This window comes from Martes martes (assembly GCF_963455335.1).
Source record: "Martes martes genome assembly, chromosome: 12".
Taxonomy (NCBI): Eukaryota; Metazoa; Chordata; class Mammalia; order Carnivora; family Mustelidae; genus Martes; species Martes martes.
Genome location: NC_137900.1, coordinates 42,642,666 through 42,667,202, shown reverse-complemented (window position 1 = coordinate 42,667,202; position 24,537 = coordinate 42,642,666). Strand labels below are relative to the sequence as shown.

Genomic DNA, 24,537 nt, shown 5'->3' with positions numbered 1-24,537 from the left:
ATTTTTTTTATATCTGTCACTTATGACTAACGTTAGAGGCTCAGGGAATTATGATCACAAAAGTTCATCATGCAGAAGTTACTTCTTTCACTTATCCCAAGGATAGATCAAGAAAACTTAGCAAGCCTCAGGAAAGTGTGAGTCTTCAGGTAGATGGAGTTCGGAGCACATTTTAATTGGAAAAAAAAATACACACACACACACACATATATACACAGATATATATTCTGGAGCTACAGACTTTTCTCATCAAAGACCACCACTTCTTGTTTAAGTGGGCAATGTCAAGTGAACTCCCGTTAACAATGTAAATAATATTTGTTTGGTCAAATGCAGTAGACATTTATGGAACGTACTGGTATTTACCAGGCAAACGGATAATTTGCCCTGTGCATAATGGAGGACTTAGTGCTACTTTTTGAAATGAAGAAGCTCAATATGCCAAATTTATAACGAGCTACAATTTTGAGGCATGCAGAAAACATGTGCATGCATCTCATACTATACATGAATATTACTGAAGTAAGGTTCCAGTTAAAAGATGATTACTTTTATGCTTCTAAATTTTAAAAGAACCATTGAGCTGAAGTTTCAGGCTTACTATCCAGGAACAGAGGGACAGGAATAGTTTAAGTGACTTGAGTAGAGTAAAGGTTATGCTTTCCCACAGCAGAAATGAGATTGATTTACTGTGTCCTTTCATTACTTTACAAAGATTTAAAAGAGACCACTCTTGTAACAGCAGGTTCTAAATGCATTTGGTTTAAAGCACTCAGTGATGAATGAAAAGGAAAATCAAGGGGTACATGAAATAAAGGTAATCAATCATTTTATATTAGCTAGGAGAAATTCAAAATTAGAAAGGCAATGGATTTAGTCTGAGAGAGTTCTTTTAAACATTCCGCATAGCCTTTAATATACATGACCCCTTAAGAATAAATATTGTTGCCAGGTACATTCTTCAGTTTATTGGCGGCTGCTTTATAAAGATTTATCCTTTTAGGTTATGAAAAGTATTGATGTGCAATGTGCAGTGCTATTTTTTCTCAGAAAAGAACTTTAATATAGCCTACATAAATTAGGGTTAACAATAAATTTAAAATTGTTGAATCATTCTGACTATCTTATTAATAATCTTTCCACAAGATGACAATAAAGCAGACCTTTCAAAATAGTCACTTCTAGTACACAAGGATACTGGCCTTCTTTGATGGAGATGGCCAATGTTAAAATTAACCCTATGTTCCATTTGTAAGAGTAATATATCCGTATTGGCAAATTTGAATCCTAAAAGTATATGCTTTTATGCCCATCAACTTGGTACACATACAGCTGTTATTAGTAATTATACCTCTCTGTGCTCCTTGATAATAGTTATTACTGATTCTTATCGGTCATTAACTGACTTGAAATACTAGATTTTTTCTGACACAGGAATTTCACCTGTCACTGCAACTATGATATCTCATTTGAATCTAAAACATAAAAAAATCCATAATCATGAAGAATAGTTCAAAAAGATTCATGTAAACCAGTTGATAATTTGCCGTTAAAAACCAGCCTCTCTAACTGGTCATGATAATCAGCTCATGCCAGCTGATCAGGACTTGAAATTTTCCTTTATCCTCTACTACAGTCTTGTGTGTTGTGTGGTTCAAGGTCTGGAACTAGACTGTCTGTGGGGTGATTGGCTTAGTTCATGCGCTCACTGTTGGCTTGGGGAGATCTTAAAAGCAGGTATCAGTTGGAACTCCATATTCTTCTTTAACTTTCCTGTTGGAAGATGGTGTGGTGGCTTGAGGAACTCCTGGTCCTGCTTTGGGAAACTGAACTCTGTAGTCTTTCCTGACTAAAAAATAAATGGCTTTTTTATGATTCAGAACTTTTCACAAATGTCAAAAACCTCCTCGCTGAGTTAACCTCACGGAAGTTTAGCAGAACGCAGTGTTTTCCTTTCCTCGTCCTGCACGAGGGCACTGCGCACATGCACCACGATAGGCAAGGAGGGAGGTCCACGTCCCAAGTTTTGTCTCTCTCAGAAAATGGGAGCTCTATAGCAGAGTCTTGGATGTTTCTCTGTATTTGAAAATACAGAAATTATTCTGTAATCCAGTCTACCTATTTTAGCATAAATGGCGAATATGAGACAACTTACATGAATGAGCACCAGTTCCTTATCTGGTCAACCTCACCACGGATTTATTAAACCTCAGGCCTTCTTTCTTTGCTCTCATAGAAAATTGTGTGATCAAAGAGGGTCTAGTTACCTTGATTTTCACCCTTCTATTTGAGTGTAAGGTTGTAATAAAAATATAAATCTTTACTTTTATACATCAGCATAAAATATTTAAAAAATCTTACTGCAAGTTGGAAATAAAAGTTTGTAGCTAAGAAGCTTTTCATTTGGAAATAGAAGATTACTATTCAAACCAACTATTGAAAAGCATATAAACTTTTGATACAGAGTTGAGATTTCGATAAAATAAATGGGAGGTCCCTCTTGCCTTTCCAAAGGGAGACAACCAAGTCAAGTAAGCTCTAGTATGTAAGATGTAAGGCTTATTTTCATCATGTCTCAAAATTATAATCTCCTGACTATATATAGTACTTACTGTTAGCTCTAATGAATGCACGGCCTGATCAGCTCAGGTCCTTGCATTATGTACGCACACAACTGCATGGGTTTTATTGGTGCTTGAGCTTCAGCATGTTACGTCTCTTGCATGACTACTTAATGCTATTATTTCAATTTCAATTACTGGGCCAACTTATATTAAAATATTTTCAACACTTTCCCTGATACAGTTTCACAACTCAAATTTGTTATAGTGGACATGTCTGTTACACCAGATGGCCTTCCTAAGACATTGCCTCTGTAGGATTTTTTTTTTTATTAAGGTAATCAATTGAAATTTCTTTACGATGTTTGTCCTGGCAAATGGCAAAGCCAAAGCTAGGTACATTGAGACCACTGGGAAGAGGTAGTCTTTTATTAGAGGCAAGCAATAGAAAGGACACAAGTGGACGATCAACAAACCCTTCAATAAAGTCAGGAAGCAGCCTATCAACACTCGGGCTGTTCTTATTGTGTCTGTTATCATAATTGACAGCTTGACGTAAAACCCTATCACATGACTTCTGGGTAGGTATGTAAATGGATAAGAGGTCACTCTTCACATACGCTAGCTGGAGAGGAAACACATTTAAAGGAAGTTTCGGTCAAAATAACGGCATGCAAATGTTTAGCTTTTTGGCTAGTTCTTAAGTTTAAAAAAAAAACCTTCCAGGGTCTATTTTATCATTCATTTATTTATTCACTTACTGTGAGTAGTTATCAAATGCTAATATCCGCACTTGATCTTAGCCAAAAGCCCAAGAAGGGATCAAATTCTAATATCCAGATAAACCATTCTAATTACTGTAAAAATAAAGTTATGTTTGCTGTAACCTTAAATTCAATCAATAAAATCACAAGGGAAAAATTATTTTCTTCGCTGAAAATATTTACTTTAAAAGATCTAAGTTGAATCAGGGAAGTAGAGGAAATTCTGAAGGTTATAATTACAGCCATTTTAGCCTTAAATATTCTTGGGCTGCACATGAAGGACAAGGTAGAAAAAGAACAGTGATAGGCAATCTAGTGTCCTGGGTGAAAACGAGGGATTAGGAGTTTGCAAGTGTGGTTTCAATGTTGACACAAACAGGGCATGTCTGACCTTGGACAAGTCCATAAACTTTGCTGTCCTGTATCTTTATCTTGGAAAGGAAAATGTAGAGGTTGAATTACACAATCTCTGAGTTCCTTTGAAACCTTAAATTTTACAAATCAAAGTAGTCTCCATCTAAAAAAGCCTTTCATTTTCTGATACCTAATGACTCACGGTCAGCTATGTTTACTTTGTTCATGGGCTATGCATACCCATTTAAAGTAATCCTACTGTACTAATTCAATTAAATATCAAGAAGCATGGGTTTCAGAAACTGACATTAGAACTTAAGGTCCCAGGATGATTTTGAATATCTTTTTTTTTTTTTTAATGCGTTATATGTCTTACATATAACAGTTTCATTCTGAACATTTTGCTTGTTCAGTTGGGCTACACCCTATTCATTCAGAGGCCATTTTATTTGCTCCATGGTGAGTAACTAATAATCGCAATAAAATAAAATTCCACTAACCTAAGAGTTAGAGGAGAGTTTGGATATTGGCGTGTTGATCTTTTTAAGCACCCCCTCAAAAAAACCTCTCCCCCTCAAAAATCTGTTTCCTTGAGGTTATCCGGAGAAATGAAAAAACCTGAGAGAACACAAAAACACACTTTTCAAGCTATTCCCTTGAGGGTCACTGTAAACTTAAAAAAAAAAAAAAAGTGAGAAGGTAAATTTGCCTGTGTTGATTATTCTGTTTACAGTTTAATGGTTTATTGGTTCAACTGAGAGCTGTTGTCATCATGAGGGACTGTTAGTACATTGGCCTGTTTGCTGAGTCTAGCAAAATAGAACATTTTGCTTACCTTCTTTCCTTTGTTCCCAAAGCTAATTGCTAAGCATTTAACAAAAGCCCCTGTTAATAACAATGGAGGGCCGTCATTTGAATAAACAAAATCTTAACTCTGAAATCACAAGCAATATTGATCCTTTATGGCTGTCAGCTACCTACCTATGTGAGTGGAGTCTAGGTAAGGCTAAGACCCAAATCTCAGGGGTTTTCCCTTATGCAGACTTTTTTTTTTCCTGTGTAGATTGTTGAGGGAAACTAGTAGGACCCATCCTTGTAGGCAAGGAACAATGTTCCCATCTCAGAGACTTTATAGAACTCCATCCGAGGAACATCCACAGCGAAAACTTTACCTTCACTTCTTTCTTAGCTGTTTCCACTATTTCCACCTTAACCCTTTACTTGTAGCTTTTTGGGAAGAGAATCTTACTTCTGTACTTCACCTTCTGCTTGCTTTTGGAATTCCGAGTATAATTGTTTTAGTATAAATTTTACCTTAATTTTCTAGGTAGTCTAATTTCATATTGGTAGATGCATATAGACTAAAGAATTAAAATTATTTATGTGAGTGTACATTTCTATAAGGGTATGGATATGCTGAGGTCTGTCAGACTCTATATTGTTATAAAAATAAGAATTGCAGTCCATCTCCATACAAACAGACAACTTTAACAGACTGAATTTCTAAACTAATCAGTACCTAGTGTTTTAAGCTTGATTACATTGGAGAAAGTGAGTCATTTCCTAATTCTTGAGGGAAAATACTTGGAAAAGCCATTACAGTGTTATTGAAGCTTAGGTACCACTTAAAATTAAAGTTTTAAATTTTAATTTAAAAAGAGATTGATAGCTAAAGGATATAGCACTGCCTCTCGCAGGACAGAAAGTGAGGAATCACCATACCAACCTCAAATAACAATTATCACCTATCATTTTAAATTTATTTAGAGCATAATGTAAAAAGTTTTTTTGTTGGGGATACTGACTTATAGTAATACTAAGAACATTTAACATGCCCCCCAAAGAAGCTTTAATACACATTGGATTCACCTTTTATCACCTAGAATCTAGTCAAAATCTTTCAAACTGTCTTCGTAATTGATCTTATTAGGAATAATGTCATGGAAATCTTTAGTGAAGAGGTGATTTCTATTTTAATTATTTGTTTCCCCCACCACACCATCACCTTTAAAATTTCACTTCATCAGGAGGTTTATTAATTCAAAGATGCTTAATGCAAAAGAAACTTAATAAAGTAAACCTGTAGAGTCTCTTGTTTAAGTGACTTGGCTTAAGTATTTATAACATATAAGCATGTATACACCTGTCTTCTCAGAAATTTTTAGAAATGTTGATAAATGTTACCTCACAATCTAAGTAGCTAAGTATTTATACTTTTTATTTTTCATTTTCAGTAACAGAGAGGAAATTAATCCAATACAGATGAATATCTTGCCAATTTCTTTGGCATCTAAATTATTGCTAGCTACTGCATTCCGTGATCATTTTGTATGTATCTTATCATATTTTCTGTTTGGAAGAAAATATTCCAATTGAATTTATCTTAAGTGTGAATGAAAGTGAATAGCCGTAGTCAGGTTTAACCCCTTTGGGTCTACTCTTAAGAAAGAAAATTCCAAAAATACATTAGTTTTAAATCTTACATATATGACCAAAGATAGGCCACCTGACATCTTTTAGGATGTTAAACCGACAAATAAACGAAACATGAGCAATGTGTGAACAACAAAAAAACTAAGCAGTTTACAAGGAGACACAGTGTTCTGTAATTACTTGTGAGACAAGTCCGCTAACCAGCGAGTCACATTTAGGCTCCCGTGACTTTGTGACAGCATCTTTGTCCAGACGTCTCTCCGGTCTAAGCTGAAGGCCCCACAGAAGCTAACCTGAAGTTAGCGGAACTATCATGAGCTGTGCCTGAAGAGACACCTCCATTCTGGAGAATGTTTAATTGAGTGAAAACTAGGATTTTCATTGATGAAAGCAGAATCAATAAGTTGTCCCTAAGGTCATCTTTACACAAGCTCAAGTTTTTTTTTTTTTTTTTTTAACTGTTTTTAGATGATTTTCATAGTACTGCTTTTAAAAAACATCTTTTGAAATAGACAATTGGCTTACTGTTGGGATAAAACAAAAACAAAAACAAAAAAAAACCAAAACGATGTTCAGGCTGTCCCATCACATTGCATTACTGATTAGAGTAATGCAAGTAATTGGAGAACTTGACAAAAATCTCATCATAAAGTTTGTGATCTGTTTGATTTTAAAACTAAGCAAATACACATTTTCTCCATCATGCAAGGATGATGGTCCATTTTAAGAATATTTTTGTTCCAATTTAATTTTTTTACTGGTTTATGGCTTCTTTATGAATATAGTCTGAGAAGAATCTATGTATCTATCAGTCTAGCTGGCCATCTCTCAATCTATCTATCTATCTATCTATCAATCTATCTATCTACCTATCCATCTGCCTACCTACCTACCTATCTACCAACCTACCTTAAGGGAATTTTTTCAGTTCTTTATAAAATTACTTTCAATTAAAATATCAGTATAATGAAAACACATGGAAATTTTAAGATGGTATTTTTGGAGACTCATAGATCTGTAGAAAAGTGCACAAAACGATTATTCCAAAACGCCAGAGTCACTATTACTTAGAATGTGTAGAAACCCATTGGTTTAACAGGAAACGTAAAGGTTCTTAATAGCCAATTTTTTTTTAGCCTTAACATTATCAGAAAGGATTACAATAATTTACCATCAGTTTAAAGGCACTTTGGCTGCAATCATCATCTTGTAGAAATCCTCACTGAAAAGCAGCAAACAGGGTTCAGCGGATTGCTGTAAGTCATCTTTTCAATGTGAGATGCAGCTAATTTACAGCATGGCTATCTAATGATTAAAAACCATCATCTTCTTGTAGGCATCCCCCCCCCCACCCCTGCCCTAGCCCTCTGAGCCAGATAAGTTTACTTTCTTAAGCATAAAAATAAGCAATATATCTTTTCAATAAATCTGCTAGCACTGTAGGGCAGCTGTGAACTAAACAGAGCTGGGTAGGATTACTCCAACCCTCTTTCGAAGGGCAGAGCTGACGATTCCGAGATCTGGGAAGAATTTGTTTCGGCTTGTACTCAGAGCGTTCCTCGCTCTGTTCCGATGGGGTAAAGTATTTTAAATGCCATTACTCTGAGTTTTAAAATGAAAGTAGAAGTTCTTATCAACTCTTCCTAAACAGTGCCTCTTTGGCTAAAATAAAATTAGGGAACATCTAAAACAGAGAGTGCCTTGATGCTTCTAAGCAGGAGCCAGGGAGAACTTAGAGGTGGGCTTTTACTCCTCTGAACTGCATGTCTCCTGTGTTTTGCAAACCGCATGCTTGAAGTTATTGATTATTTTGCTCAGTGCAGATGATTTGGTATGCTGCATTAAAAAAAAGCTTTTTAAATTTTCTTCCTAAAATATATCTCTCTATTGAATATTAACGTTTGCTTTTGTTTCAGCTCAATTTGTACTCTAATAATGGCTAATTGTGATGTTCTAAGCACTAGTTTCTCTCGTATGCTTTAATTAATAGAGAAGCATATTGCAGTAGCTTTTTCTAAAAAAAAAAAAAAAAATAAGAGTCTGGGAAGTTTTGCTTTGCAGAGTAAGGTTTTCTTTTGCTTTTTTTTTTTTTTTTCTTTCTTTAAGTTGCCTCTTGGGAAAGTAAGGTTAATGCCATGTACAATACTAGTTTGCATGTGTTCATTTAAATACTAAAAACTGTAGTACTGCTCGATCCATATCTGACTGCTAGGTTTCAATTGACAGCTGAGGATTTGTGACTGGACCATGAATCAAAACGGCAGGCATTTATACCCCAGTACCAGTGAGGATACATTGGGAATTACTTGGCAAAGGTAACATTTTAATTATTTCCAACCCTACACTTACACCTAAAAATGACATGAGCTATAGTGTTTGTTTTTAACTAGCTTGACGGAAAATATATGTTAAAAATTTAGTTGTTTTGGCTTTACCATCCCTCTTTCCCTCCCCTCCTTCTTTCTTTCTTATGTAAATGCATCTTCAGATTAATTTGGGACTGTAGCCTATGCTAATTGATCATTGGAATTTCTAAGTGCTGTCAAATGTTTTCAACAGTTTATAAATCGGGGGAGGGGGTGGGGAGGAGATTTGACACTTAGATCTCAGGACCTGAAAAGTGAAATCGTAGTTCCAGGGAAGATTTTTCAGCTGTTTGAGGTTTAATAAAGCATTGGTTTTTTGCATTATAGATTCTTCTCTTTTCAGCTCTTTCCTATCCTGCTTACTTTGAACCATTTTACTATTCATTTATTCCCTGTCAGAAGGGAAAAGCTAGGACAAAACTTTCCAGTTGGTCAAGTTAACTGTTATCAATCCATTCATTGATTTGGGGGTCAGAAGATTGTTGAAATCAATAGTTAAAGAAGGAATTTGATTGAAATAAAGTTTTAACCTCTGATCATTGATATGAATCATTGAGAACTGAATTTATTTGGTCGGCTGAGAAAATTATGCTAAAACTTCATTTTCAAAACTAGTTTTGATATTGTCTCATGTATTGGTTTTGGAAAGTAAGTAGTGCTAAGTCTACTTCTTATGTATTATTTTAATAAAGAACAAATTGTGTCAAATGGACAAATTAAATAATTAAAATTCATGGCATAATCATATGTAATAAAAGATAAAAATTTATAGAAAAGAGTGAGGTAATCCCATAAGGAGTTCACCAAAAGTAGAGCCAACATAATTTTCCAACCCTGTTATAATTATAATGCCTGTCTTAAAATTACATACTCCAATATCAGTTGTAATCGTGCTGCCTGTCTCCATTTTACTTGATAGAAACTATTGAAGAGTAGAGTTTAAAAGAATTCAGTTAACAAAATGTCCACTTTTACTCAGGTGAAAACCATGAAAATTATTTAGAGTCCATTTTAAAAACTTCATGAGTTTTTATTAATATATTTCCTAAAATGAATATGATATGACTTTTCCTCTTTTTAAAGATTGGTATAACATCCACTTTACAATGTATACATTTTTATATATTTTAATTTTTTCCCCAAGAAGCTTATATAATTCCTCCATTTGGGAAAAAAAATACAATATATGCTTATAAAAAAGAAAATAAGCACAAGGAAAGCATCTTTTTAAAATAGTTTTAGTAAGAATATGAATTAAATCCAATAAAACTGTGTTATTTCAGTGGTCTTAATTATTTTTAAGTTAACTTAATTGGATTTGAGAACACCATGTTTGGATTTAATTTTATTAAATCACTTCCTTGTAGTCTATGTTCTCTCTGTCAATCAGCAGAATGGACTGTGTCTGTGTACAGGCCTTACCGTATTTATAAGAATTGTAAGTCAGATGAAGTCTACTCATGTTTTTGTTTTTGTTTGTTTTGTTTTTTAAAGATTTTATATATTTATTTGACAGAGAGATCACAAGTAGGCAGAGAGGCAGAGAGAGTGGGAGAAGTAGGCTCCCCGCCGAGCAAAAAGCCCGATGTAGGGCTCGATCCCAGGACCCTGGGATCATGACCTGAGCCAAAGGCAGAGGCTTTAACCCACTAAGCCACCCAGGCACCCCTCTACTCATGTTTTTAAATGTGGCTATAGCTGTGTGAACTTCTAAATCTGTGGGTTATCAATTGACATTTACTTCTATAAAGTGGGTTAGTACCTCTATAAAGAACATGAAAGCCAACTAAAGATATAAGTTATTGTGATTTGAAATAAAATTACACCCAATTCCTAGTCATTTTTTGAATCAAAAGTTGATATCCCCGGAAGGGGAAAGGTGAGTGGACAGTGAATCCCCACAGCACGCATGGATCGGGGTGAACTGACATGATGACTAATCCCAGTTCTTAGGAGAGAGCATTGTTCATGGTACAGAATCCCTTCTGGTTTAAAAATCGGCGTGGTAACCAGCTTCAGGTTAGAAAGAGTTAGAAAGAAATTCAGAACTCATTTTAAGATTTTCTTTCTTTCCCTCCCAAAGATTCACCTTTTTGATTAGCTGATAATGATACATAGGATGGCTTTAATATTTCAGAAAGCTTTAAAAACGTAGCTTTTGGTTTGTTCCTTCTTTATCGTGATTCGGAAGGCACATCATCGATAATGGCGGCCATCACAGTCATGCATTCAACAGGTATTTATTAAATCTGGGGTAGGCTGACCCAAATGTTGGGTGACTGATGTAGGTGCTCACAGTTCTGAAAACCTAAATATCCTGCAGTTTACAATAAATATGCTCAAACAAGACAGCAATTTGCTTTGCTTTGTTGTAGTGTTGTTTTTTGTTTTTTAATGGGCAAAAGTCGAGTCCATATCTGATAATACATATACATATACATATTCATGTATACATGTATTCATGGCACAACATATATTCATAACATATTCATGGTCTGTGCTCTGTGCTTTTTTATGAAACTTCATGTGTGGTTTTTTTTTTTTTCTAGAAAAGGGATTGAAAAAGGAAATCATAAACTTCTGCAATACTCCAAATTTTTTTTAAGATTTTATTTATTTATTTGACAGAGAGAGAGATCACAAGTAGGCAGAGAGGCGGGGAGGGGGGAGAAGGCTCCCTGCTGAGCAGAGAGCCCAATGTGGGGGCTCCATCCCAGGACCCTGAGATCATGACCTGAGCCGAAGGCAGAGGCTTAACCCACTGAGCCACCCAGGTGCCCCAATACTACTACCACTTTTAAGGCAGACAACAGACATCTAAAATCATCAGGGAACTGCTACAACTTTTATCCGATTAAAATTATTAAATTATCTGATTAAATAAAAAATATCTGAGAAATGTAGAGCCTTTCAACCAGAGCATTAAATAATCTGCCTTTGTCACAATGAAATAAAGAAACTATCAGGCTATTTTTGTGGTGGTGGTTGCTTTTTTGTTTTCAACAAAAGGCAATCCCTGGAGACTTCCTAGTCGAAAAGGGCAAAGCAAAGAAGGTGTTTGGGTTTTGCTGTGTGTTTTGGCTTTGCTTTGTTTTATTTTTGTTTTGATTGTTGTTTGTTGCCATTACTTTTCTTAGTACAATCCCTCGTCCGTGGTGGCCTCCCTCTCTGCTTTAAGCTGATTCTTCCGTAGACGTGTTTCCAAGTCACAAGCTGCACCTTGTGCAGGACTGAAAATGGCAGAGCCGGGAGAGCTGGGCCACTGTAATCAAAGCCGGAAGATTTCCTCTATCCTCCTCCCTCCCTGCCCTACCCCCACTCCCTCGGAGAAACAATCCCTTAGGATCCAAGGTGGATGGACTCCATCCGAAAGTTTTCACAGACTTACTAGGTTGCAATCCTGAAGGTGTTTTGTTGTTTTGACCTTAGAATTTTCTGAGCTCTGTGTGTGTGTGTGTGTGTGTGTGTGTGTGTGTGTTTGCTTGCACCTTGAAAATGTGAATTTTTCTGTCTAACCCTAGGGTTCCTGCAGTTACCCCAGCAGTCCTTTAGGGAAGGGCTCATTTTTTGAGTCAGGAGGGGCTTCGCTCTTCGGGGGGTAATCGGTGATGAGTTGCTGATGCCCTTCGTGAAGGTACTGCTGTGTCTGTGCTTTGTCCTCCAACGGGGCAAATGACACTGTGGCATATGTGAGTTATGTGGGTACAAACAAGCATAGCAGTGAACTCCCTAACTGGCTTCCCTTTTTTCGAAATGATAGCCTGAACATGGCTCACACTATCAAGTATGAAAGAGCAATATAATTGAATGAAAAAGCAAGCCGAAGGACAATCCAAGAATAATATAAACATAAGTTATTTTAAAACACTGGAGGGAGTGCTTTATGCAAAAGAGAAACGGGCTTTATGGTTTCATTCCCTCTTCTCTGCCTTCACCCCTTTCAAGAGAAGCAAAGCCACAAGTGAGTGGCTGTATGTGTCTGATGGCTTATATAAACATAGAAGAAGCCTTCAGATGGCTAAAATAAACATGCGCGTGTTACTGAAGGATGTGTTTACACAAACCATTTGCTCAGCCTCTGAAATAATGAATAAATGAAGATTTCACTGAAATAATTGGAAGGATTTCTGTGTCTCTGCTGATGCCGTAATTGAATGGCACCAAAGAGACTTTTATCAGGTACTTTCCACGTTACACGTGTTAGCAGTTCCTTTCTCTGAGTTGAAGACTTCGTTCTGTAGTTACTTTACATGTGTTTTTGTAAGAAATTGTCGTTTATTACTGCAATTCTAGAGAGTCGCTTGATTTCCCAGGAGAAATTTAGCAGCCAGTAAAGATTATTGGGATCTGGTTGGTCAGGAGCAGGAAGGCAGAAAGGAAGGAGTAAGAGCATTCCTTTCCCGCATAGAACCTGTTTCCATAACAGTGGCCTCGACCATTTACCATCTCAGTGGCTTTGTCCCTAAACTGTTCTTTGTAAGATACATGTCCTCAGTGATAGAAGAATGAAGATTTAAACAAAAACAATCTTCAGTATTGGGTCGCAAACCATGTTTATATGTCTACACATGTGTGTGCGTATGTGACTGTATATACACGCGTGTGTGCATGCACAGGCAGACATGTGCACATGTGCATATATGTACACGTGTGTCTTCACACATACTTGACAGAGGGCCCGTATACGATGAGGACAGTATGCGTCCTGCCCCTAGGTAGTCTTAAGAGTTAACTCTTATTTCAACATTACACTTAGACCATCCCTACAAATTCACTAGGTTAGCATTTCCTGCTTTCAGTTTGTTATCTTGACACATAACTACAGCACAACAGCTGGGTTGTTCCTGGAGTTCCTGGGGGGAGCTTTATTTTCAGAGTGCTGAATTTCCTTTTCAGCTGTCAGCTCTAAAGTGTGCTCAAAACGTTCAACTTTTTACACACCACTCTGGGCCCCTAGCACCACTCTGGGACTATACGATAGAAATGCTGATAAGGTAGATGAATGGAAACATCTTGGGTTGAAGAGGAGAATCGCAAAAGCCAAAAACGCAAATGTCCATTGTTTGGTCAGTGGGGATACTGACCAGTGTTGTTCTTTGCATCTGAGTAGTCTTTCTGAAAGAAGAGCTCCCTTCTCATGAAAAATTACTTGCACCTGTTATGAAATAAGCAGTGGTACCATTCTTGAAAACAGTCTTGATAGGGTGTTCACAAACACACAGTATCAGCGATCTGGCTGTTGAAAATGCGTTGGGATTTGCTGCAGTTTTGCCCAACTTTCTCCATGTATAAAGCAAGATTTGCACAACACAACATTTCCTTTTTATCTAGGAAACTCTTCAGAACACTTCCTAAGAAATTAATTGTATTCCAGCCAGACTTGCCTGCTGCCATCCCACAGGAAATGGGTCAGCAATCCATTAAGATGCCATTAGATAATCTAATTTGGAACTTAATCTCTAAATTAACCATGCTCCATACTTGAAGCATACTTGAGAGAAAGAAAAAAGTTTACGTTTGAATCGATAGGGGAGCCGAAGCGTGAAGAAGGCTGTTTGTTTTTTCTGTAGCTGTGGTCACGTCTCAAGCCGTCTGGTAACCAGGAGAAACCAGACATGATGTAATTCCAGATTGAACTTGAACTTCAGGGACTTAGGATCGGGGAACAATGGACCATAGGAATCAATAATGTCCATTTTCCACATGATTATGTTTGGAGCTTTAAGTTAACCTTTATGGGAGAAGCAGCAGGATCTGCAGTGTGACCAAAATGAGATGATCCAGAGACAAGATGTTAGAGGAAAGAAAACAACGTTTTCCGTGATATTTTCTGAGCAGCACTGCAGATTCCAGCAGGATTAGAAAAGTTCCCGCTCTGCAGTAAACCGGTGGCCTGTTCAGAGCACTCTTTGTTCGCTTAGGTAGGACAAACTTAATCTTATGTTTCCTGTCAGATGATTTTTGGCTGCACTACGGGAGAGGGAGGAGCGCGATTCAGAGAATTCCCAAACGTAAACCTTGCTGATTAACCCTTTGCAATGAAAGAAGCCCATTAAACACCTACTTTATCTGAAGATGTTTTACGTAAAGCGCCGTATTTACATATGTATTACGTCCAGGAGGAGTCCGCGCCCTCACCAGCCAACGCCCCTTTTATTAACTGACCTTTTTGATTTTCCTGTTGGGCAGTGCTGTGAGGAGGTAGGTCGTGAATTTTTAGCCGTTATTTACTTAGATAACAAAGCATAGGAATGAGTACATGTACTCACAAACGTGAAGAAAAAAGAAATTGAGTTCAAGAAATTGAAGAACACGAATTTTGAATACTCGCCAACTGTCGAAAGTTACAATTATTCTCCCCTTTGTTAATTCTCGTTTTACATGAAGGGTTTTTTTTTTTCTTTTGCACATGTGATTCTTTCTGCACACATATTAGCAGGCATGCTTCAAAAATGTGTTCAGTTCCCTAATCACTTCTGATTTTATGATTCGGAATTCTGACACATGTAAGTTCTGTTATTTAAGGGTGAAATTGTACAATGAATGCTGATTTTGGCTTTAAAATGAAAATCGTTTGGGAAAGAGTCACTTTTTGCTTTTCTATAAAACTTACATTTCTTTTTAATTTAGTATGCCTTAGGTGAGTTTCTTTACTGAAAGCTACTATTTGGGAGCAGTATTTTTGTAGAGAATTTTGTCTGCTGTTGAAGACTCACATATGCTAATAAGGGGAGCAGTAGCACTTGTAACAATAGCATTGAAAGGAACCCAGGGACAGAGAGGAATACAGACTACAGAAAGAATGGAAACCCACGTGTACGGTTCTCTGCTGTGGTACAGTCTGTGGGAGGAGATCAGATAACCACTGTGAGCCTGATGATGCTGTATTTTTTAATTGGCTGAAACCTCCCACAGCTACATAAGTCGTTACATATGTATGCCTGTGTGTCCTATAATTTATTTACAACTAGCCATCTTGGCAGTAATTCTCTATCTTTCATTTTCAGTTCTAAAACATGAAAAATATCAAACAATTTTTTTTAAATCTACTTAACCTGGCCTATTTAGGGGAATTTGTATTTTACTTATGTCTGAAGTAAACATTTTAAGGAAATACGTTGTTACTACTTTTAAGTATACAGGTTGCCTTGTTGAAGCGTCTTCTGGGATTTTTAAGAGCTCTCTACTTTCAGAGTACAGGAACTGCAATGAGCACATTTTATCTTTTGCTGCAGTGGTCCAAACTTAAGGGCTCTTTTTGCCCCGTGCTCTTCACTAAATAACATATTTCGCTGGCAGAAGCCATTATTTTTACTTAGAAACTGCTAAGACCCACGCATGGTAGAGTTAACATCCACGCCAGCATGCTCCAATAACGAAAACACATCTGAAACAATTGAATATAAATTAATGAGGTTAGATGGCCTACCGTTTTGCTATGTTCTCTCCAAAATCGTGGGTCCCCAAGGAGTAGCAATAAAGAAGGCCATTTACCTATTTAGTTAGGAAACAAATACATTTCTTTTTCATTACCACGAAGTACTGTTGCTTGCAGTTCGAGTAATTCCACAAGCCACCTGCAGTTCATGATACTCAGTATTTCCCAAAGAGCCCACAAGAGTACTTTGCAGATCAGGTAAGAGCTGGCCAGGGAGCTTTCCGTACAAATTATTACAAATAGTAATAATCATTAGAAATCATCTTGCATGCAAATAAGATCATTCAGATAGCAAAAATGATCCTTAAAAATGAGGGCAATAAATCGCAGAAATCCAAAACCTGTGTAGAGCCCTTTGTATACTTCACTTGTAGTGTAGCCCCATCTGCAATGGAGCTCCATAAGCAAATGATCGACATAGAGCCACATCCGTACGTACGTAAACAAAGGCAAATACTGTATGCAGCTGAAAAGGATCTGGAGTTGGATAAATGAGATACCATTATTTGTGTTGAGATTTGGACTCAAGAGTTTTACTTCTCTGGGAGTCTCAGTGTGTCCCAATGATGTGGACCTTACTTCATAGAATCTCTTCTATAATTTAAGGATAATACGAATTCTTGTCCAGTGATAAAAGTGAAGTGTGGCTCACAAAAGAGGGAGAAGAGGTAAAGTGTAATGGGTAAAAATGTAGATCCTAGAACCACACTGCTAGAGTTCACATCCTGGCTTTTGCGACTTAATAGCAACATGACTTGGGCAAGGCACTTAACTTCCTAGCTTCAGTTCCCTCCTCCGTAAAATCAGAATAAAATTGGCACTTTTCTCATAGATTCACTAGGAGGATGGAAAATTCATAAAACAGTACCTGGCAAATAATCCACACCATATTAGTACTAGAAACGGGTACATTTATTTATTACCATTTTTTGTTCTAATACATTCATTAATTCTTAAATATATTCTTATCATATAATAAGATATAATAATTCTCACAACTTTTTTTTTTTTTTTTAAGTAAGCTCTATGCTCCATGTAGGGCTTGAACTCAATGACTCCAAGATCAAGAGTCCCATACACTACCCACCAAGACAGCCAGGTGCTCCCAACATGTAATAATTCTTAAATATGTAGGTACTTAAATACCACCCATATATTCCTTCAACTGAGCCAGCAAATTTTCCCAAGACACTATCTATAGCATTTGCATTATGTCAAAGTAAGCAGCCAGTCCAAATGCATACACACATGATCCAAGACAGCATGACCTAATTAATACTTAATTAACCTGCCCTTGATAGGCTTTTCCAGGTAGATTTTAGCTATTAGTAGGGGAGATTGTTTATTGTGCATTTTGGGAAAGGTACTAGTACCTGTGTGTTAATTATTATAGCATAAGTATGTAGTTATACAGAAGTATGTAGCTAAGGAAGTAAAAAACTTTTTTTCTTGGGGATATTTAAAACAGGTGCAAAGGAATGAAAGGTAAATCCTTCTTTTTAGTTAAGGTCTTTATTTTATTTATTTTCCATGCTTTCTGGGCCATTGCTTATTTTTATTGCTGCCTATAAGTAATGTAGCTCCTAGTAGAGTTGAGGTATTCCTGAATACATGAAATTCTTTGTGCTTCATTCCTATACTATTTTTGTTAAGCTTCTTGAAAGAGTACTTGCTATCTTTGAGGTAACTATGGTAGGCTTATGATTAAATCAGTATGTGAAATCTGAATGAGCAATATTATTACTCCTCTAAAAAGTATTAATGTGCTGGGTACTTTCACAGTTTATAGAATGCTTGACAAATGGGTGACCCAACCCATTATCAGATAAATGCCAACCAATAATAGTAAATGAATTTTGCCATTCTTCGATTAGATCTTATTTCAAGAAATAGTTGAAGTGAAGTGTTTGACTTTGTTTGGTTCCTTTCTCAACTTATTGTTCCACATGTATTTATCTGGCACTCCGAGGTTCTTGGGTGGTTACTGAGGTAAAAACCGAGGGCCCATTCCTTCTGGCCTAGAAGACATAGTCTTCCATATAGAAAGTACAACCATCAAATGTAGACTTGCCCAGAGCAATTTTCCATCTTTCACTGAATGATACAGAGTCTGTTCACTACTTGTAGGTGCAATGACCAATTACTTTATCCAGTTTATCCAAGGATATGAACTATAGTAAAAATAGTGTGCCATTTTTAAAAGGAAGAAGGGGGTACCTTTAACCCTGTAATCCTCACCCTAAGGTCATTCTAATACAACTTCAACTAGATTTGTTTTCAGAGGATATATATTGACTTTCTGAGTTGCTTGATCACCCAGACCAACTACATATTCTGTGAGCAAGTCTCCCACACCATTATTTAGGTTACAATCCAGCTATGTGGGGCATGGGAAATCCACTGTCTCCTGAAACATATATTGCCTTCAGGAATTCTGTTCAAAAGTTCTTCCTAATCTAGGGTCGATGTCTGACTTTCCAGGGAAGCAGTATAATATAGTGAAATGGCCATGGGAATCAGAACTGGTTCATATCTGAGGTCTAGGCGGGTCACTTGGGGCAAGTTTAAACCTCTCAGTTTTCTCATCTGTGAAATGGGGATAATGGCAATTTCAAGAGTCCTTTGAGAAAATCAAGTCAGATAGCAGTTGTAAAACACCCAGAATGGTATCTTGCTTGTAGTAGGGCCTCAGCATGGTTTTCTTCTGGAACTTTCTCCCTTTATGCTAATTCTTTCCATCTGAACTATACAGAACAAGTCTATATTTCTTTCCAAGTCAAAGATTGTGTCTTCCCTGTCTCCCTTCAGCTGTTCCTCAAAAGACATGATTTGGTGGGTTTCCTCATCAAAGACATGTCATAGCGTTTGTTTCTCTTGAGTGATGCCTAGAAGCAACAGAATACTTCAGAAATAGTCTGGTGAGGATAAAATGGGCCGTCACTTCCCATTAATGCATCTTAAGGTCAAAATAATTTCTTTGCTTCTTCCCTTTTTGGGGCAGCCGCATCATGCATTTGGTGAGAATGATGTAAAAATATTAACCATGATATCAGACATTTTATTTTTTAGGATTTTGATTTAACTTGTATCTGTTCTGTATATAAAGAAATGTCTCATTATATGCACAGAGTAGAAGTCATTAGGGTGAATTCTGGTTTGTGTTAAGGTATAGTCAGAACCTCTTTTTTGCTTTTATTGTGCCTGGTTTTTTTTTTTAAAGTACTTTATATTCTTTTCCTGTTTTAATGGTATGGCCTATGGATATTTTCTAAAGATGTGGTTTCAACTTTTAGTCATGCCTATCTTCTGTTTGCCAAAAGAAAAGGTGATTTGGCAATGGAGAATGGAATGAAAGCAAAGTCTGTGCATGCTTAAAGATTTGTTGCTGAAATAGCTTAACCTGACCTTGAATATTTTGAGATCTTTCAGTTATGTTCGCACATCCCTTTACATAGAGGCACAGATTATTGGATTGGACAAAGGATGATTCTCATTCTATTATGAATTAAGACTATTACACATTACATATAAGTAGTTTTGTATGTGGAGATAAATATGAATATGTGTGTTTATTTTACCCATACTGGTGATCAGAGGCATCGATATATAGAGAGGGATTTAGATATGTAAAAAGCATGTTACCTGAAAAACTATGCAATTTGAGGCGATTCTCTTTTTGAGATGAAATGACCTAGGTTATTTTGTTTGATTAAACTCTTTTTTACATTGTTATCATAATCTTTGAATTTGTTTTACCAGCTATTTTTCAATGAGACTACCAAAAAGCTCTAAGAAATGTCTGTGTCTTACAGTTCTGAGCCTAACCTATAAATTGGCAATGAGAGACTTGTAAAACTCATATATGAGGTCTGCATAGTGTTAATGTTTGAGATTTATTTCCCCCAAAGGTTCATAAATAGTATTGACAAATATATTGCACTCTGCAATTTTGACATGGTCCTAATGTAGGATGATGGGAGGTTTGAAAAGTTTAAGTAAACATCTAAATTGAATTTGTTAGATATTCTGCAGCAAGAATACTGTAGTCGCTAGCATCAATTTGTTTTTACTGAGCATTTTCCAAAGAATAATACATGTCTCCTTTTAGAACCACATAAGAAAGCTGTTGCAAAATAAACCCCAAATTCCTGTCTTTTTTGCCATCAGTTAGAAAGACTTCTCCATTTAAGGAGTCACGTCTATTTTCAATCATTAAAATATACTTTATTTTCCTAAAGTGTGCAACCTCTACATGACTTTCCAGAGCCCATTGGATTTGGGACTCGCTTTTGCAAAGTGATTTGCTTGTAGTTGACACCATCTTTTATTATCAAGGATCATCAACTTGAGCTAGTCTTTTTATTTTTCCTACATGCTTTCCATTTCAGGTTAAAAATAATGGGTATCTGTTTTTGTAATTTGTCTTGTTTGCTAAGAAGTAATTAGCATTGGCTATAGCCAGACTCTACAGGGATTGACAAGACAGTCATTTTCTTTGTGGGGCTTCCCTTTCAGTTGGTAAGATAACCACAGCTATAGGTGACTATGCTAGGAAGTAAAAAACACTCTCATGGTAACAAAGTACAGTGAAAGGACGGTTGAGGGGAAAATAGCTTTCATGATGGATCATGTAACATTCTCTAACAGTCAGTCATGCAAAGGGAAGATGTGTGTGGGAAGAGAGAAATATGTGAAAATAATTAAGTCTCTTGGAAAAGGTTTCAGTTACATCTATTCTAATTCTTGAGAATTATGACTTTTAAACAGATAATGAGGACATCTCTTTTTAGTTTGAATTATTTCTTGTTCAAACTCTTATTTGATTATTCCTCATTCTTAAGTTTTTGTTAATACCGAATGTCTCTAATTTTAAGCTCAGAGATGCCAATTTTCTTTTTAGAGGGGGACAAATCACAACGTGTTTGTGGAAATATGTGATGATGACGATCCCCACTTTTTAAAAATACAGCGTTGGGTGGGATTGAGAACCCTTAAGTGATTTGTTTGTATATCCAAAAATTTAGTAGAATCCACCCTGTGCTAGTATTACATTAAATGGAGAGCAAAAAGAGAGATGGACTTTGCTATCTTAGAGCTTATAGTCTAATCATAATATCCCTCCAGTGTGAAATTTTTCTGTTGAGTTATCAACTCAGAAATGAGCACTTAGACATGCACTAATAAGACACATTTTGTGTAGAGATATCACCAGAGTAAAAGAATACACACACACACACACACACATATGCCAGGTTCTTCTTTTAATCCAGGCTTTATTTTTTAGTATTATTCTCTCTCTCTCTTTTTTTTTTTTTTTTACAAAATTGTTTTTCAAGTTAATATCCCATAAAGGTTTTTTTTGTACCTTTGGTCTTCACGTATGAAAAAATGAGATTATCTAGTTTGATATCAACAATAATAGTATCCATCTCACCTCATGGTTTCAAAAGTAAAGGATATTCTGTTAAATTTAAGACATTGAAATGATGTCTCCAAGTCAGGCTGTGATAAAACAGGCTGTGAGATTATCAGTTTGATGTTTTCTTGGTTCATGATGATTTATGCATCTATTTATTAGCTGACATTCATTCTGAGTGGGGTGCTGGAACAATAATGGTCTGGTTAGGTATCCCCCAAAAATGTATGGTACGTAGGGTTGTTTTGGGATCTGCAGATCTCAGGTTATGTTCCTCCAGATGATAACTTGTTTAATAAGAGAATATGCCAGTAGCAATGAGAGAACTGTTCCTCAAGTTTCTTTAAACAGCTCCAGATCCAACATAGGTGAAAGGGGAGTTGTTTGGACGGGGTCAAGAACTTGGCCGTCTTGCTCCCTCCAGGACCCCTCCCAGCAACCCCCCCCCCACCTCCCAGCTCTCCAGACACAGAACAGCTCAGATGTGGTAAAGTTCCTAACTTATGGCGGGGACAGGGAGTGCCCATGCCTCTGGTGCCAGCATTTCAAATGACATGTTATGTACTGGCCTTCTTTAAAAATGTTATTTTTTTCTTATCATGAGGAAAAAGGAAAATCTTTCACAACAGCTTACAGTTGTCCTCCATGGATAAGCAGGTGAAACACTGAAACCCATCTCATCGCCGAATTGCTTATGAACTGAAAGTAAAGCAAGATCAGAGAATAATGGGCAAACCTTTGTGGATTTGCTGCTTTCTGTTTCCTTTCCTTTCTTTCTTTCTTTCTTTTTTTTCTCCTTCATCGAAGTAGATCAGATATTTTAGGAACTCACTCAATCACAGTTCAACAGTTGAGTGTAAGCCTGACTTGAATTTCTCCTGCCTCATTGTTAGCCTTCCCCTTCCGTGAAAGAAATAGACCATGCAGAGTATGTACCTATAATATTGACAACGTAGCACGCTAATCTCATATGCAACTGTAATATGGAAAAAAGTTATAGTAGTAATTTGATGCCTATGGGATTTACATTTCTAATATCGTTGTAGATGTTAACATTGTGTTTCTTCTTTTTCTCTTCCCTCCCTCCTGCTCCTCTTCTGTCGACAGTCCTGGTACCTGGGCTAGCTTGGTTCCTTTCCAAGTATCAAATAGGACACCCATCCTACCGGCAAATGTCCAAAATTACGGTTTGAACATAATCGGAGAACCTTTCCTTCAAGCAGAAACGAGCAACTGAGGGAAAATGAAATACAACAGTAGTTTAAGAAATTAAAAAAAAAAAAAAAAGAAAAGTGGAAGACTGGACAAAACAAAACAAACAAAAAGGGAGAAAGGAAAGCAACCGAAGAAAGAAGATTTATAGACCAGCAATTGCAGCACTTACAATCACTAATTCCCTTAAGGTTGAAACTGTAATGACATAAAAAAGGGTCGATGATATTTCGCTGATGGTAGATCGCAGCCCCTGCAACGTAGCCTTTGTTACATGAAGTCCGCTGGGAAATAGATGTTCTGTCTCTATGACAATATATTTTAACTGACTTTCTAGATGCCTTAATATTTGCATGATAAGCTAGTTTTATTGGTTTAGTATTCTTGTTGTTTACGCATGGAATCACTATTCCTGGTTATCTCACCAACGAAGGCTAAGAGGCGGCATCAGAGGTGCTGGGTGACGGAGCCATGAGCCAGCCATTTTCTAAGCACTCTGATTTCTAAAAGTTAAAAAAATATATATATAAAATCTCTGTAGCCTTTAGTTATCAGTACAGATTTATTCAATTTTGGCCCTTAACCCAGCCTTTTCCAGTGTGTAACCCAGTTTGAAACCTTAAAAAAAAAAAAAAAAGAAAAGAAAAGAAAAAAAAAGAAAAAAAGAAAAAAGGAAAAAAAAACAGTTTGAACACAAAGGCTCTATGGAAGAAATGCCTCTATGTAGGTAAAGTGTTATCTCTGCATGCAACAGTAAAAATTAATATAATATTTTCCCCACAAAAGAAACACTTAACAGAGGCAAGTGCAATTTATAAATTTATATCTAAAGGGGAATCATGATTATAAGTCCTTCAGCCCTTGGACTCTAAATTGAGGGGATTAAAAAGAATTTAAAATAATTTTGAACGAATTTATTTTCCCCTCAGTTTTTGAGGGCATTAAAAAGGCATTAAATCAAGACAAATCATGTGCTTGAGAAAAAAAAAATTAACGAAAACACAGCACTTATGTTGGTTTAGCTGCAGCCTCCTTGGAGGTAGGATTTATTTATTTAAAATTACTGGTTGCATCAAGAACCCATAGGGTGTACGTACAAAAGGTTCTATAAAATCTGCATTACAGAGACAAAGAGGCAGGCAAATCCATGTCACGAGGGTAAAGCTTACAGTTTACAAACTGGGAACGCCAGGGTGTAGGATGTAAAAACGCACTCTTGAGAAAGCAGTTGTAATGAGGGTGCTGAAAACTTGCATGGTGCTTTCAGACATTAGCCTTGTTCAACGAATTTCTTGTATTGACAGATCTGTAGTGTGCATGGGCAGACACATTTTGCCTCTATGTCTCTTAAAATTTTAATTAAAAATACTCTTTCCAGTAATCCTAATTTGCACGAAGATATAATGTCCACATTACGTGCCTTGCCTTGAAATCTAAAAACAAAAAAAAAACAAAAAACAACAAAAAAAACACAAAAAGTGACATCACTACACTTGTTTTGCTGCATTTATTATCATTTTAAATCTTTACCATTTTTATGACAAAATATTTTGTACTCCAGACGAAGAAAAATGTGTGACATCTTGGATTTTTTAGACAGTTATACCTTTATCTCACATTTATAAAGCATATCATGGCTGTGTATAGTTGCCGCTTAAAAATTGTAATCGACCAGCAATATTTTCAGTATTTTGGTGTTTTTTCTATTAACCTTTCATGTTTTTCATCTTCCAATTAATATTTGGGGGGGAGGGGTTTCAAATTTATACGAATTATGCAATACCAAGTTTTGCCTATGTAGGTAGTGCTTTTAGCTGTATTGGTTATTATAGGTAAGTACACAGATTTAAAAAAAAAATAATGTATGCTTTTTTTCGTTTGTTTGTTTTAATTGACCAAAGTGGGTACTGCTATTTTTGCAGTGTGATGAGGTCCTTTGTGTACTGAGAGATGGACAGGGGATTTTTTTTAATATACATATATATATATTCTG

The 24,537-nt window shown here is 36.4% G+C and overlaps 1 protein-coding gene across 9 annotated transcripts in view; it reads left to right on the top strand.

Annotated features, from left to right (window-relative positions):
- The window catches only part of NFIB (nuclear factor I B), a 228,240-nt gene extending 204,261 nt beyond the window's left edge, over window positions 1-23,979 (top strand). For 5 of the 9 annotated variants that reach the window (XM_080819509.1, XM_080819505.1, XM_080819504.1 and 2 more), the window contains 2 exons: window positions 8,339-8,427; window positions 22,440-23,973. In XM_080819509.1, the coding sequence (XP_080675635.1) occupies window positions 8,339-8,427; window positions 22,440-22,569 (219 nt within the window). In that variant the 3' untranslated portion in view covers window positions 22,570-23,973. Of the gene's footprint in view, window positions 1-8,338; window positions 8,428-22,439 lie in introns of all 9 variants that reach the window. The other 4 variants (XM_080819510.1, XM_080819512.1, XM_080819508.1 and 1 more) reach the window with 2 other exon arrangements.
- Window positions 23,980-24,537: the final 558 nt, after the last annotated feature.